Source organism: Molossus molossus, unplaced genomic scaffold (assembly GCF_014108415.1).
Source record: "Molossus molossus isolate mMolMol1 unplaced genomic scaffold, mMolMol1.p scaffold_m16_p_15, whole genome shotgun sequence".
Classification (NCBI taxonomy): Eukaryota; Metazoa; Chordata; class Mammalia; order Chiroptera; family Molossidae; genus Molossus; species Molossus molossus.
The window spans coordinates 4,457,195-4,471,652 of NW_023425350.1; the positions used below are offsets into that span (position 1 = coordinate 4,457,195).

At 54.0% G+C, this 14,458-nt stretch overlaps 1 protein-coding gene across 1 annotated transcript; it reads right to left on the reverse strand.

Moving 5' to 3' along the window:
* Positions 1–219: 219 nt before the first annotated feature.
* Positions 220–12,505, reverse strand: CYS1 (cystin 1). The gene is made up of 3 exons (XM_036263437.1): positions 12,176–12,505; positions 2,732–2,781; positions 220–1,350 (listed from the first exon to the last, which is right to left on the reverse strand). The coding sequence occupies exons 1-3, from the start codon at positions 12,503–12,505 to the stop codon at positions 1,245–1,247; spliced, it is 486 nt and encodes a 161-aa protein (XP_036119330.1). The 3' UTR covers positions 220–1,244.
* Between the last annotated feature and the right edge of the window lie 1,953 nt (positions 12,506–14,458).

Below are 14,458 nucleotides of genomic sequence, written 5' to 3' on the forward strand. Positions count from 1 at the left end.
AGAAACATCGATGTGAAAGAGACACATCAACTGGTCGCCACCCACACGACCCCAACCCGGGCCGGGGACAAACCACAACCAAGGTACATGCCCTTAGCAGGAACCGAACCTGGGACTCCCCGGTCCACGGGCTGACGCTCTAACCGCTGAGCCAAACTGGCCAGGGCAGCTTTTTCTCTTTTTAACCTTTATTGTTGAAAGTATTACAGATGTCTCCCCTTTCCCCCCATTGAACAAGTCAGCCCTTTCATTTGTCAGCAGGAATGTCGGGCTCTTCTGGCCTCACTGCGACCGTTACCTTCCACCAGTGAGAAGACCCATCAGGCACTGGCCAGGTGAGAGCAGGTGGCCCTGAAGGCCCTTTCCAGGTGGGACGGGCAGGCATCCTCCGAGGGGGTGGGGGTGGGGGTTGCTCTGTGCCCCAGGAGGCTGGGAACATGGGAGCTGAGAGGGAAACAGGCCCAGGGAGGAAAAGTGGCTGCAAACCAGCGTGAGAGGGTCAGAGCTGGGGCCTCGGGCCCAGTGCTGCGCCTTCAGGGGGGCCGGCGGGCTGGGCTCTCAGCAGCCTCCATCACCGGGGCCTAAAGGTTCCGCCCAATCCTTGCTACTCAGGTGCGGCTGGGAGCCAGCAGCTTGGCTCTCACCTGGGAGCTGGTTAGAAATGCGGACTCGGGCCCACCGCAGACCCCCAGAACCAGAATCTGCACTTTGACAACTTCTCCAGAGATCCACTTGCAGAACTCAGGGTGACCCTTCCAGCTGGGCAGGGCACACCTCCGGGGTGCACCCTCACAGTGGAACCTTGCTGAAGCGCTGTGGGATGTATCAGAGGCCCCACATCGGTTCTGAGCCCACTCCGTGAGGAGCCCTCCCCAGCCCAGGCGGAGAGCAGCCATCAGAAAGGGGAGGCACGTGGGCTCCAGCAGAACCTGGCAGACAGGCCCTCCCGGGGTTGAGAGGAGGGCACGTCTGTGGAGGTCACCTGCCCACGCGGCACCGGCACGCCTCCTGGTCTGGGTTTGCACCGCTGGCCACCTCTTGCCAGCAGGCATGCCAGCCGGCGGCTGGCCTTGTTCGGGGCCGTCTGAATATGGATGGGAAAAGGCTGGTTTGAAAGATCCGTGAGTAACTGCATGTTGGCAGTGGCTCCGCTACCAGCGCGGGCCCTGGGCGGGCCGGGGGGGTGCGCACCCCCAGCCCAGGTTCCTAGAGGCTGGTCAGGTGGGGCAGGCGCTGGCGGTGCCTCAGCGACAGTACTCCTGCTCGATGCTGGCCATCAGCTCCTCCTCCGAGTAGTCATACAAGATGACCGACTGCCTCTCTGGCCTCTTGTGGCCACTGTCTGGGGCTCTGTGGGCCAGAAACACAAACAGGGCATCAGGAGACAAGGTGTCGCCCTCTAACTTGGCATCTCTACTAGACAACCGCAATGGCCCCTTGATGGAATTCCGATCATCCTATAACCAGAACCAAAAGCCTTTGCCCTGGGGACCTCCCGGTCTCTTGCAGGAGCAGGTCTCTGCCTTCATCTCCTCGGCCTTATCTGCCAAGACCTTGCCAGCCAGCACACCAGAGCCTGCAGTGTCTAAGGGTGAGGCCCCGAGGCAGGAGGGCCCAGTTCAAAGCCCAGCTCTGCCACTTACTAGCTCACTGACAATTTTTTCTCTAAAATGGAGCTGTATTCATAGGTTCCTTCTGCATGCATAGCATGTGACACTGAATCTTGTCCTCAGCAAGTGTGAGCTGTGGTGCATAGCCATTTGCCTGACCTACTCCCTGTGCCTGCACCTCTGGGGTCTCACAGGAGCTGCTGCTGGGGGACAGGATGGAGCCCCGCCACGATCCGACCTGAGGGTGAGACGCGAGGCTGAATGCTGTGTGTCTAGCACGGAACTTGGCACCGAGAAGCACGGGGACAGAGGAAGGGCCCAGCCAGTGTTACTTCCTGTTCCTCCTGTCGCATCCGGGCTCACTGAAGATGGCCAGGGAGAAGGAATTCAGGATGGGGTGAGGCGCCTGAGAGACCCTCCAGGGCAATAGGGTCTCTTGGCCAAGCCAGGGGATGGAGCAGGAAGCCAGCTGCCGTGTGGGTGTCTCAGGGCATCAGTTCTGAGCCTGGGGTTCCTCAGCTGACACTTTCCAGGGGTTTTAAATGTGTTTTCCTGGCTCTGGCTGGTTTGGCTCAGCGGTTAGAGCATTGGCCATGGACCAAAGAGTCGCAGTTTCGATTCTGGTCAAGGGCACGTACCTCAGTTGCGGTTTGGTCCCTGGTCCTGGTTGGGGTCATGCAGGAGGCAACCAATCAGTCTCTCTCACATCAATGTTTCTCTCTCTGCACCCCCCCATCCTTCCCATTCTTTCTGAGAAGACTCTAATGGGAGTAGAGGGGCCCACCTGTTACCCCTCTGGGCACTAAATTCCTGAAGGCCAAGGACAGTGTCTCACTCTGAGTGAATGAGTGAGGCCAGGATCGGGAGGGGAGGTCCGGAATGCCCTGCGTGGTCTGGGTCATGGCGTTTTTCAGAAGGAAGGTCAAGGCTGCTGGGAGGACTGGAGGCTTCTGCACTTTCCCAGGGCTGGGACCCTCCCCCAGAGGTAGAGCTTTGCAATTAAAGAGGGAGTTCCGTGGGGAAAATGAGCTGGGGCCCCAGGAAAATGGGGGCCGTGAGGGCTGTGGGGGCAGCTGGAGCCAACGAAGAGTCGTATAGCACACGAGTCTCCCGGTACTTACTCAGACACGCTGCTCTCTGGGTGGTCCTCAGCTCTCTGTTTTGGGGACACCTTGAGAAGGAGAAAAGGAAGAGGCATCACAAGGTTATCAAGGCCTGGCCGGTGTGGCTCAGTGGATGGAGCATCGCCCCATGGACTGAGAGGTCCCAGTTCAATTCCTGGTCAGGGCATATGCCTGGGTTTTGGGCTCGATCCCCAGTAGGGGGCGTGCAGCAGGCAGCCGATCTGTGTATTTCTCTCACCTCGAAGTTTCACTCTCTCTCTCCCTTCCTCTCTCTCTAAAATCAATAAAAACATTTTTTTTTTTAAAGTGATTGATGGTGAGCATTTTTCTTTTTTTGGTCCGTGCCCCTAGCGGGAACCGAACCCGGGACTTTCCAGTCTGCAGGCCAACACTCCAACCGCTGAGCCAAACCAGCCAGGGCATGGATGGTGAGCCTTCTAATCCTCTGGCTTTCTGCTGGCAGACAATGGCCACCACATTCAACCCAGGGCTGAATGACCCTCTGTTGCAGGCATATACAGTTGGCTTCCATAGCCCAGGTTCTGCACCCGGAGTCAGCCCGCCAGGGGTCAAAAAGAGTCGGGGGGGGGGGGGGAACATTGTTGCTGACGTGTACCATGTAGTTATGCCTACAGTGATTGTGTTTGTACTGAACATGTACAAACTTTCTTGTCATTATTCCCTAAGCAACAGCATAACAACTATTCACACACCATTCACATTATATTAGGTGTCATAAGTAATCTGGTGATGATTTACAGTATATGGGAAGTTGTGCTTATGCTATATGCAAATACTATACCATTTGAAGATGTGGTATCTGCATGGGGCCCTGAAACCAGTCCCCCATGGATACTGAGGAACGGCTGCACCACGTTTTCTTTTTTTGTTAGTTTATTTTTACTTTTTTCAATTACAGTTTACATCCAATATTACTTTGTATTAGTTTCGGGTGTACAGCATAGCAGTTAGACAATCATATATTTTACAGTGTTCCCCCTGGTATTTCCTGTAGTTATTACTGTATTATTGACTATATTCCCTATGCTGTACTTTACATCCCGTGACTATTTTGTAACTACCGATCTGTACTTCTCAATCCCTTCACCTTTTTCACCCAACCCTCCAACCCTCTCCCCCCCACCCCCTGCAGCCATCAGTCTGTTCTCCGTATCGATGAGTCTGTTTCTGTTTTGTTTATTTTGTTCTTTATATTCCACATGTAAGTGAAATCATATGGTATTTGTATTTCTCTGACTAAATTATTTCACTTAGCATAATACCCTGTAGGTCCATCCATGCTGTCACAAATGGTAGGAATTCATTCTTTTTTATGGCTGAGTAATATATATATATTTTTTATCCTTACCCGAGGACATTTTTCCACCTTTTGTTTAGATAGAGTGGGAGGGGGAGAGAGAAAGAGAGAAACATCAACGTGAAAGGGACACATTGAGTGGCTGCCACACACATGATCCAACCAGGACCGGGGACAAACTGCAACCAATGCACGTGCCCTTAGCAGGAACCAAACCTGGGTCTCTCCGGACTGCAGGCCAACGCTCTAACCGCCGAGCCAAACCTGCCAGGGCTGGCTGAGTAATATCTATCTCTCTTGCAGCTTTTTTATCCACTCGTCTATTTTTTTTTTAACCCTTACCCAAGGATTATTTTTTTCATTGATTTTTAGAGTGGACAGGAGGGAAGGAGAGAGAGAGAAACATCCATGTGAGAGACACACACAGATTGGTTGCATGACCCTGACTGGGGCTGGGGATCGAACTTGCTCCCCAGGTATGTGCCCCTGAGCAGGAATTGAAACTGAGACCCTTCAGTCCATGGGCCGTCGCTCTAACCACTGAGCAAAACTGGCCAGGGCTCCACTTGTCTATTTTTTTTCTTGATTTTGAGAGAGAGAGAGAGAGAGAGAGAGAGAGAGAGAGAAACATCGATGAGAGAGCCCTGGCCGGTTTGGCTCAGCGGTTAGAGCATCGGCCTGCGGTCCAGAGAGACCCGGGTTCGGTTCCTGCTAAGAGCACCTACCTCGGTTGCAGTTTGTCCCTGGCCCTGGTTGGGTCGTGCGGGTGGCAGCCACTCGATGTGTCCCTTTCACATTGATGTTTCTCTCTCTCTCTCCCTCCCACTCTATCTGAACAAAATATGGAAAAATGTCCTCGGGTGAGGATAAAAAAAAAAACAAAAACATCGATGAGAAAGAACAATGACCGGCCACCTCCTGCATGCCCCAAACTGGGGATTTGGCCCGCAGCCTGGGCATGTGCCCTGAACCAGGAATCGAACTAGCAACCTCTTGGTGCATGGGTCGACCCTCCACCACTAAGCCACACTGGCCGGGTTCCACTTGTCTTTTTTTTTTTTCCTCACCCAAGGATATTTGTGCATTTATCCTCAGATAGAGCAGGAGGGAGAGAGGAGGGAAGAGAGAGAAACATTGATGTGAGAGAGACACATTGAATAGTTGCCATCCACACAACCCCAACTGGGGCCGGGGACAAACTGCAACCGAGGTACGTGCCCTTAGCGGGAACCGAACCCTGGACTCTCTGGTCTACGGGCCAATGCTCTAACCGCTGAGCCAAACCGGCCAGGGCTCCACTTGTCTCTTGATGGGCACATGGGTTGCTTCCAAACCTTGGCTATTGTAAATAATGAACACAGGGGTGCACATATTCTTTTGAATCAGTGTTTCGGGTTTCTTCAGATATGTGCTCAGAAGTGGAATCTCTGGGTCATAAGGCAGATCCATTTTTAATTTTTTGAGGACCCTCCATACTGCTTTCCATAGTGGCTGCACCAATCTACATTCCCACCAACAGTGCACAAGGGTTCCGTTTTCTCCACGTCCCTGCTAACACTGACTTATTGATGACAGTCACTCTGACGGGTGTGAGGTGATATCTATCCCGTTGTGATTGGACCATACTCTCTTTATTCATTTTGCTTATCCATCCGTTGATGGACACTTGAGTTGCTCCCACCTTCTGGCTGTCGTGACATTCCCACGAACACGGGTGTTCAGAACTCTCTTTGAGACGGATCTGCAGTTCTCTTGGGTGTATCTGAAAGTTTTCTCCTGTATTCATGCCGACCGGTCTCCCTGCGGACTTCCTCACTCGGCCTGGTTATGTTCTCAGAGGCCGCGTGCAAGAAGAGTGACACTTTATCCCACCATCCCTCAGCTGTTTCTCGTGAAGTCATCCTATGGGGACCCTGTTCCCTCGTGCCGCTTTCTACCGGAACCGGCTTTTGCTGTCGCCGGGAGTGGCTTTTCCTTTCATCCCCAGACTCCGTAAGGGCTGTTACAGCTACAGTTTCTCCATCAGGAGGCGACTGGTGAAAGAGCACAGGATCGGATACGACGTCTGCACACACAGCCCACGCTCCACTCCTCTGCTCACTACTGACGGGCACGCCGTGGGCCTCGCAGGGCATTGGCGTGGGCACCCCAGCGCATACGTGCACTGCGCGCCCTGAACAGGTCAAACGGCGGGTCACACACTCTAGTGATTTCTCATGGCCAGCCTTGTGATAGCTCTTCCTTTTCGATAGTTTCTTTCTGTGTCTATGACCTCAGTGTGTGGTCCTTTCTCTTGTCCATTTGTTGACGCCTTTAACTAGACTTCCTCCGATGGGAAATGCCCTCCCAGAAGTACAGCTGCTGAAGCAGCCAGGGGAGCTCGGATGAAAAGCGAAGACACAGCAGCCCCTGGTGGCTGCTGCAGGCCCTGAGCGGACGCAAGGTCGGCGGCCGCCAGACAGCTGGCAGCCTGCCACCTGGAGGTCAGACAGCTGGGCCCCAAGGAGGGCGGAGCCTGGGCTGGGGCGTGGGAACCAGGCTGAGCTCAGCGAGGCTTGAGGGTGTCGGGGCGGGGACATGTTCTCACTTGAGATCCTGTGGAGGCTCTGGAAAAACACACCATAGCTGAGCAAGGTGCAGGAAACAAGAAGTGGAGGAGGCTGATCTCTAGAGCATGGTTCCCAGCCTTCCCAATGCGCGGCCCTGTAATACAGGTCCTCTGTCTGCGTGGGCGGGCCGCCTGGAGCCCACAGAGGACCCGTGTCTGGTTCCTAAGACCATGGGAAATATGTGTTTTCCGATGGACTCAGGCGACCCCTGTGAAAGGGTCCTTTGACCCCCGAAGGGGTCGCGACCCACAGGTTGAGAACCGCTGTCTTAAAGTCTCCTCTGACTCTTCTTACAAGTAGGTTTTTTTTTTTTTAATCCTCACCCGAGGACATTTTTCCATTTTTTGCACAGATAGAGTGAGAGGAAGAGAGAGAGAGAGAAAGAGAGAAACATCGATGTGAAAGGAACACATCGAGTGGCTGCCACCCGCACGACCAACCAGGGCCGGGGACAAACTGCAACCGAGGTACGTGCCCTTAGCGGGAACCGAACCCGGGTCTCTCCGGACCGCAGGTGGATGCTCTAACCACTGAGCCAAACCGGCCAGGCCAACAAGTAGGTTTTTTTAAATATATTTTTTATTTTTATTTATTTATTTATTTATTTATTTATTTATTTATTTATTTATTTATTTTTATCCTCACCAGAGGACATTTTTGCATTCATCTTTGGGTAGAGTGAGAAGGAGAGAGGGAGGAAGAGAGAGAGAAACATCATGTGAGAGAGACACATCAACTGGCCACCACCCACACGACCCCAACCGGGGCCAGGGACAAACTGCAACCAAGGTACATGCCCTTAGCAGGAACCAAACCCGGGACTCTCTGGTCCACCGGCTGACGCTCCAACCACTGAGCCAAACCGGCCAGGGCATAGGTTTTTTTTTTTTAGAATAGTGAAATAGCAAGTTAAATTTTAGAAAATCTACTACATATCTTACTTACCAAAATGTATTATTATCCTGCTTCTATTTAACAAGTTCTTCCCTTAGCTCATAACAGCTTTTTATGTATATACAGGGTGGGACAAAAGTAGGTGTACAGTTGTTTGCATGGAAAATAATACAATAACTAATAAATATACCCAGCAGGTGTGGCTCAGTGGTTAAACATTGACCCATGCACTAATAGGTTGCTGGTTCAATTCCCGGTCAGGGCACATGCCCAGGTTGTGGGCCTGATCCCCAGTAGGGGGTATGCAGGAGGCAGCCAATCGATGTTCTCTCTCATTGATGTTTCTATCTCTCTCTCCCTTCTTTTCTCTAAAATCAACAAAGAAAAAAAATAAAAATAAAAATAAAAATAATACAGGAGCCCTGGCTGGTGTGGTTCAGTGGTTAGAGTGTTGGTCTGTGCACTGAAGGGTCATGGGTTTGATTCTCGGTCAAGGGCACATACCTAGATTGCAGGTTCAATCCCTGGTCCCAGTCACGGCATGTGCAGGAGGCAACCAATCGATGTTTCTCTCTCACATTGATATTTCTCTTTCTCCCTCTCTTCCCCATTTCCCATCCCTTCCACTCTCTCTAAAAATCAATGGGAAAAAAATATCATTGGGTGAGGATTAACAAAAAATAAAAATAAACCCTGGCCAGTTTGGCTCAGCAGTTGGAGCATTGGCTGTGGACCAAAGAGTCCTGGGTTCGGTTCCCGCTAAGGGCACGTACCTCGGTTGCAGTTTGTCCCCTGCCCCGGTTGGAGTCATGTGGGTGGCAACCAGTCGATGTGTATCTCTCACAGCGATGTTTCTCTCTTTCTTCCTCCCTCTCTCCCACCTGCTCTATCTGAAGATAAATGCAAAAATGTCCTCGGGTGAGGATAAGTAAATAAATAAATAAAATAAAAATAATAATAATACAGGAATAAACTGTTTCGAGTGTTCACAACTGTAAACCTACTTTTGGCCCACCAACACACATCAGTGGTATGTATACTCAAAAGAACAGCTGGAGGTGTCTGAAGGATAAACTTTGGTAGGTTTTGACATGTGGCTATACTGGTTAACCCATGTCCACAGTGAAGATACTCAACGCGTTCTGCACCTGCTCCGTGCTGCCTCCCGCCTTCCCTCCCACTGCCCGGCAACCCCTGGTCTGCTTTCCGGCACCGCAGATTCGTGTGCACCCTCTGGAAGCCTAGATACCGGACTCGCACAGCTGTACTCTTTCTTGTCTGGCTTCTTTCACTCAGCATCACGGTTGTCCTTTTTTTTTTTTTTATCCTCACCCGAGGACATTTTTCGATATTTTGTTCAGATAGAGTGGGAGGGAGAGAGACAGAAACATCGACGTGAAAGCGACACATCGAGTGGTTGCCACCCACACGACCCAACCAGGGCCGGGGACAAACTACAACCAAGGTACGTGCCCTTAGCGGGAACCGAACCCGGGTCTCTCTGGACCGCAGGCCGACGCTCTTAACCGCTGAGCCAAACTGGCCAGGGCAGCCTCACGGTTCTGAGACCCATCCATGTGGCGTGAATCAGTAGTTCTCATTTTTGAAGCCCAGGTTTGGTTGATTGATGTTTTATGTTTCACTACGGAAATTTTAACACATGCAGTAAAGAGAACAGGGTACTGGATCTCCTGGTACCTCATCCCTCAGCCTCAGCAAATTTGTCTTTTGCCAATCGGGTTAAACCCTCTCACCACCAGAGGGCGCTGTTGTCCGCACCCTCCCAGGCAGCAAAAGCTCACCGCCCAGGAGGACCTGCTGTAGGAGCTGTTTTACATTGCTTAAATGACAAAGGACTTTTTCTGGGACCACCAGTCCTAGGTCCTCCACCTCCCTTCACAAGGACTGGCCTTCAGGAGTGCTTCCAAAGAGAAAGAAAGTCAGGGAGACCTGGAGAAGCCAAAGGGGGTGAGATTGGAAGAACTGAATAAATTACACACATAAAATGTTCTATCCCTTTATAAAGCACATTCACATATATCTTCCTTTTTTTTTAATAATGTTTTTTTTTTTATTCCAGAAAAGGAGGAAGGGGGGTAGACAAATGTTGATGTGAGAGAAATACATTGATCCGTTCCCTTCCACATGCACCCTGACTGGGTTTCTAACCTGAAACCTAAGTATGTGCCCTGACGGGGAATCAAACCCTTGACCTTCCAGTGTATGGGACAAGGCTCCAACCTGAGCCACACCGGCCAGGGCACAGAGACATTTTCACACAGTTCTTCCAAACCCCCAGCCAGTGAACATTTACTGAGAGCTCAGCCAGACTGCATGCTCCTACCCCAGGCTGCTCCCTGACCCACATCCCTGGAGGCAGATGACCTGCCATGGCTCCTGGTCCTGCAGAGACTTGGGCAGTCACCGTGCTGCGCCCAAGGGCCTCCAATGTAAGTGAGAAGGTAGCCCTAGGTGGTCGCTTGGATCCCTTCAGCTCTAGCAATCTGTGATTCTCAAACTGTCAAGAAACGAAAGGGGTCCTGGACATTGGCTGTCAGGAGGCAGAGTCTGGTGAGAACCTGAACTGGTGTCCTCGGACTGGCGGCTCTTCTCCTCACTGGTAATGGGCTCTTGGTATTCAGGGGTGGGAGAATCTCCATTCCGGCCAAACCACTGCTGACAGAGCCCAGTTAGGGCTGGTCCCGGCTCTGCGGGCATCTCTCGAGGCAGTGCACGTCCAGCAACGTCCTGTCCACTTCATCTCCACCTTCCCGGACTCAGCACTCCACAGCAACCCCGGAGGCCTGGCATCCGGCAAGGCGCCATGAGACTGAGTCCAACCCCTCGCCACGAGCTCCCCACCGCGGACAGCAGCCAACATCCCCATCAACCTGTATGTTCCTGGTCACCTGGCCACATCACCTTTGCACATGGGGACCTGTCTGCCCAAATGCTCTCTCCGCTTCTTTGCCAGGCTAATGCCACAGACCCTTCCAGATTCAGGTCACGTGCTGTCCTGAAACACCGTTCTGACTTCTCCAGGGCTCAGATGCTCCTCCTGTGGACTCTGTACAGATCCTGGACCACACTGGATTCCACCTTCTGTCTGCAGATCTGCACCCCACCCCACCCCGCTGGACTGTGGACTCCTTTAGGCCCAAGGCCGTGCGCCATCTGTTTCTCTCCAGCACCCAGAGCGGGCCGGGCACAGCAGGAGCTCAAACAATACCAGAGAAATGACTGAAAGGATGGGTAAGGTGGACCCGACTGGAGCATCTGATCGGGGGGAATCCATTTTCTATTTCACATCCAAAGTTCCCAAAGCATATGAAAAGTGAACACTAAAATGATATCTCAGAATTTCCCCAAATTTCTCAACTGTTTATCCATGTTTAGTATTATATAACCAAGTGCTGATGTAGCCTTAAAGGAATCCTGTTATATAATTCAGTCCACTTAACTGCAGCTCACTTTGGGAGGGAGGGCTTGGGATGGGCAGGAGGATGGCTCTCTGCACCGCCCAGGCTGGGCCAGCCCCCCCCCCCCCCAGGTGTTTCCAGGATTCTACTGCTGGTGCCGGCCCAGGAAGACACTTCGCAGGTCCCCAGCAGTTGGGCAGAGCCTGTGGGTGGGACTGGGGGGAGGGGTGCTGGCTCCAGCTTCCTCCTCAAGCGCAGGAGCAGCTATTTAAAGATCTTGTTCCTGCAGCTCTGCTGGAGAGAGACTGTTGCCAAACCAGAGAGCTCATTTTATTGTTTTTCTAGAACAGCAGGGATGTTGTTACAAGTGTTCGAGAAGAGGGAAGCCAAGAAGATTCCACGGCATCTTGACAACTGCCCGCAGGAAGCGCACTGCTTGGCCCGCAAGGCGAAGCTCCTGAGGGGGCTGACACGCAGGGCATCTGTGAACCACTGTTTGGCCACCGGCCCCGCCACTTAGCACCTCCTCCGCCAGTGTCCCCAGGGGCTGCCAAGCGGGAGGCACCCCAGCCGGCTGGAAGGCGCCCGGGATGCCGGACTTAGCGCGGACACAGTTCCAAGCGGAACGAAAGGCGAGCTCTGGCCAGAAGAAAGCCCGGGAGACGCACTTCTGCCGAGGGATGTGTCCCCTGCCCTTTGAAGTGCTCGCGGCACTGTCACTCCCAAGTGGAGGCGGTTAAACCAGCGCCCAGAGGAGGCAGACGGGGAGAAAACCACCCGGGTGCTAGGGACAGAGGCGAGTGATCAGCAAGGATCAGGTTCGGAGACAGCGGACAGGGGTGGCCCCGCAGGCCGAGGGAGCCTGGTGGGGACAGAGGCGGAGGGGGGATGGACAGGGGTGGCCCCGCAGGCCGAGGGAGCCTGGTGGGGACAGAGGCGGTGGGAGGACGGACAGGGGTGGCCCCGCAGGCCGAGGGAGCCTGGTGGGGACAGAGGCGGTGGGGGGACGGACAGGGGTGGCCCCGCAGGCCGAGGGAGCCGGTGGGGACAGAGGCGGTGGGGGGACGGACAGGGGTGGCCCCGCAGGCCGAGGGAGCCGGTGGGGACAGAGGCGGTGGGAGGACGCAACGCGGTCGGGAGGGGACGAGCCGGGGAGCGCGGCGCGGAGAGCTTGGGGCGCACACGGCGCAGCGACACTCACCCGGCTCCCCGTGCCAGCGGCGGGCCGCGCCCGGGTGGGGCCCCTCGAAGGCAGCTCCCCCGGGCCCCAGGCCGCCGACTCGGCCAGCAGCTGGTCCAGCAGGCGCAGGGTTTCGTCCCGGCTGTCGAGGGGCGTCGCGGCGTCCGGGCCGGCCGCGCCCCCAGCCTCCGCCCCTGCTGCCTCCGGGGTCGCCTCCGGGGTCACCGCCGTCGCCGAGGCCAGTGGCCCCGTCGCGTCCTCCCGGGCTGCCCCGCCGGGCCCCGCTGGCCGGCTGTCGGGGCCGCGCAGCCGCCGCAGGGCCCGGCTGCTCCGGCTGCTGCCGCTGCCCATGGTGCGCCCGCCGCCCGCCCAGCAGGCCCGTCGCCCGGGAGCCGTCCGGGGGCGGGAGCGCGGCGGAGGCGGGGACGCGGGAGGGGGCGCGGCCGGGGTGAATGGGGGGCCGGGGTTGGGGGGGCTGGTGTTGGGGGCGCCGGAGGCGGGGTTGACCCGAGTCGGGTGGCGGTGGGCGGGGTCACGAGATCGGGGGCGGGGTAACTGGATGGGGGCCACTGGGACGAGGCGACACCCCTCTTTCGTCCTCTGCCGGGGTCCCCTCCTTACCAGTCCCCGTCGCCTGGGAGAACTGTGGGAGGTGGCCCCGCAGGCGCACCCCGTTGCAGCACCTTCACCTCTCGGGGCCTCCTAGTCCCACACGTGGGGACGGGGCGGGCGGTAGGTACCCCGGTGTAAGGTAGGGACGCGCGGGCCCAGGCACCTCCGTGGCCTCCCCGTCCTCCGTGTCTGCCCCTCCGTCCTGCGCAAGGACAGACCTGCGACGGACCGAGGAGGGACGGGGACGATGCTCCTGGGCCTGACGGCCCCTCCAGCCTCCCCAGGGGGCGTAGCAGCGGGCCGTGGGGGTCTTCGGTCTCCCTTCCCTCTCCTGCCCCATCCCAGACCTGGCACCTGAGCCTCATCAAAAACCTCATCAAGCCCGTCCCCTGTGGCTCGGTGGTTGAGTGTGGACCCTGCACCAAGAGGTCATGGGTTCGACTCCGGGTCAGGGCACATGCCCAGGTTGTGGGCCCAATCCCCAGTGGGGGGCACGCAGGAGGCGGCCAGTGGATGTTCTCTCTCATAGATGCCTCATTCTCTTACTCCCTCTCCCTTCCTCTCTCTAAAATCAATAAAGAAAAACATTTAAAAAAACGCACACACCTCATCAAGAAGTAATCACATTTGGGAAAGAAAAGATTTTAAAAGAGGGACACAGAAAAAACATGCTCCCCTCCCCGGCCCTGTCCCCCAAAAAACAAAGGCTATCGCAGTAGTCATTCTAGCTTTTGGTTTGGGGATAGAAAAGAAAATAAAATAAAAGAAAAGAAAAAAGAGAAGAGAAGAGAAGAGAAGAGAAGAGAAGAGAAGAGAAGAGAAGAGAAGAGAAGAGAAGAGAAGAAACACGTATATTGTTTTTTAAAATATTTTTTATCTCTTTTTTAGAGAGAGAGAGAGAAACATGGATGTGAGAAACATCCATGGGCTGCCTCCTGCACCATCCAGCCCACAACCCAGGCATGCGCCCCCACAGGGGACAGAAGGGGGACCTCTCAGTCCATGGGAGGACACTCAATCCACTGAGCACACAGGCTGGGTTATATTATTTTTTAAGTGAACTAACCCCAGAATAAGAGCAGGAAAGGCTCCGGAGCTGGGAGGCTCAAACCCAGGGGGGTTATTGTCGGTCATGCTTGTATTTTACTGCAACTTGGTTGCTTCCTCTCCCTTCCCCACTTACACACCCGCCTGTCTAAAGCTGGACAACTCATACCCTGGGTTTCACTCACCCTGACGTGACATTAACCCGAATCCAGACTGGATTGCAGAAAAACCGTTCACATGAAATTTCAGTTAACCTTTACCAACCATACACTTGACATTTTTACTATTTTATCACTTTGGGAGTAGGCATTAAAACGTTATGCCCAAGAACATGGAATAAACATGGGATTCAAGTCCATAGCCATTTGGTTTTATTATTATGAGGCCAAAGAAGTATTGTTAACATCCCTTCCTTTTTTTTTTTTTTTTTTTTTAATGTGCTGTGCCTTAGCCATCCAGATGTAGAGTTGGGCCAAATACATTATTTGATATCATTTGGGTGTTCTAAGTCCACAGATGTGTCTACTTTGGAAGCTCTCAATACAAGTTTTCTCTTTAAGAAAACAAATCTCATCTTGAAACTCTTGAAGCCTGGAAAAAAGTGTTAGATGGAAATTTTTTTCTTGAACTAAGTTCAACTAAGTT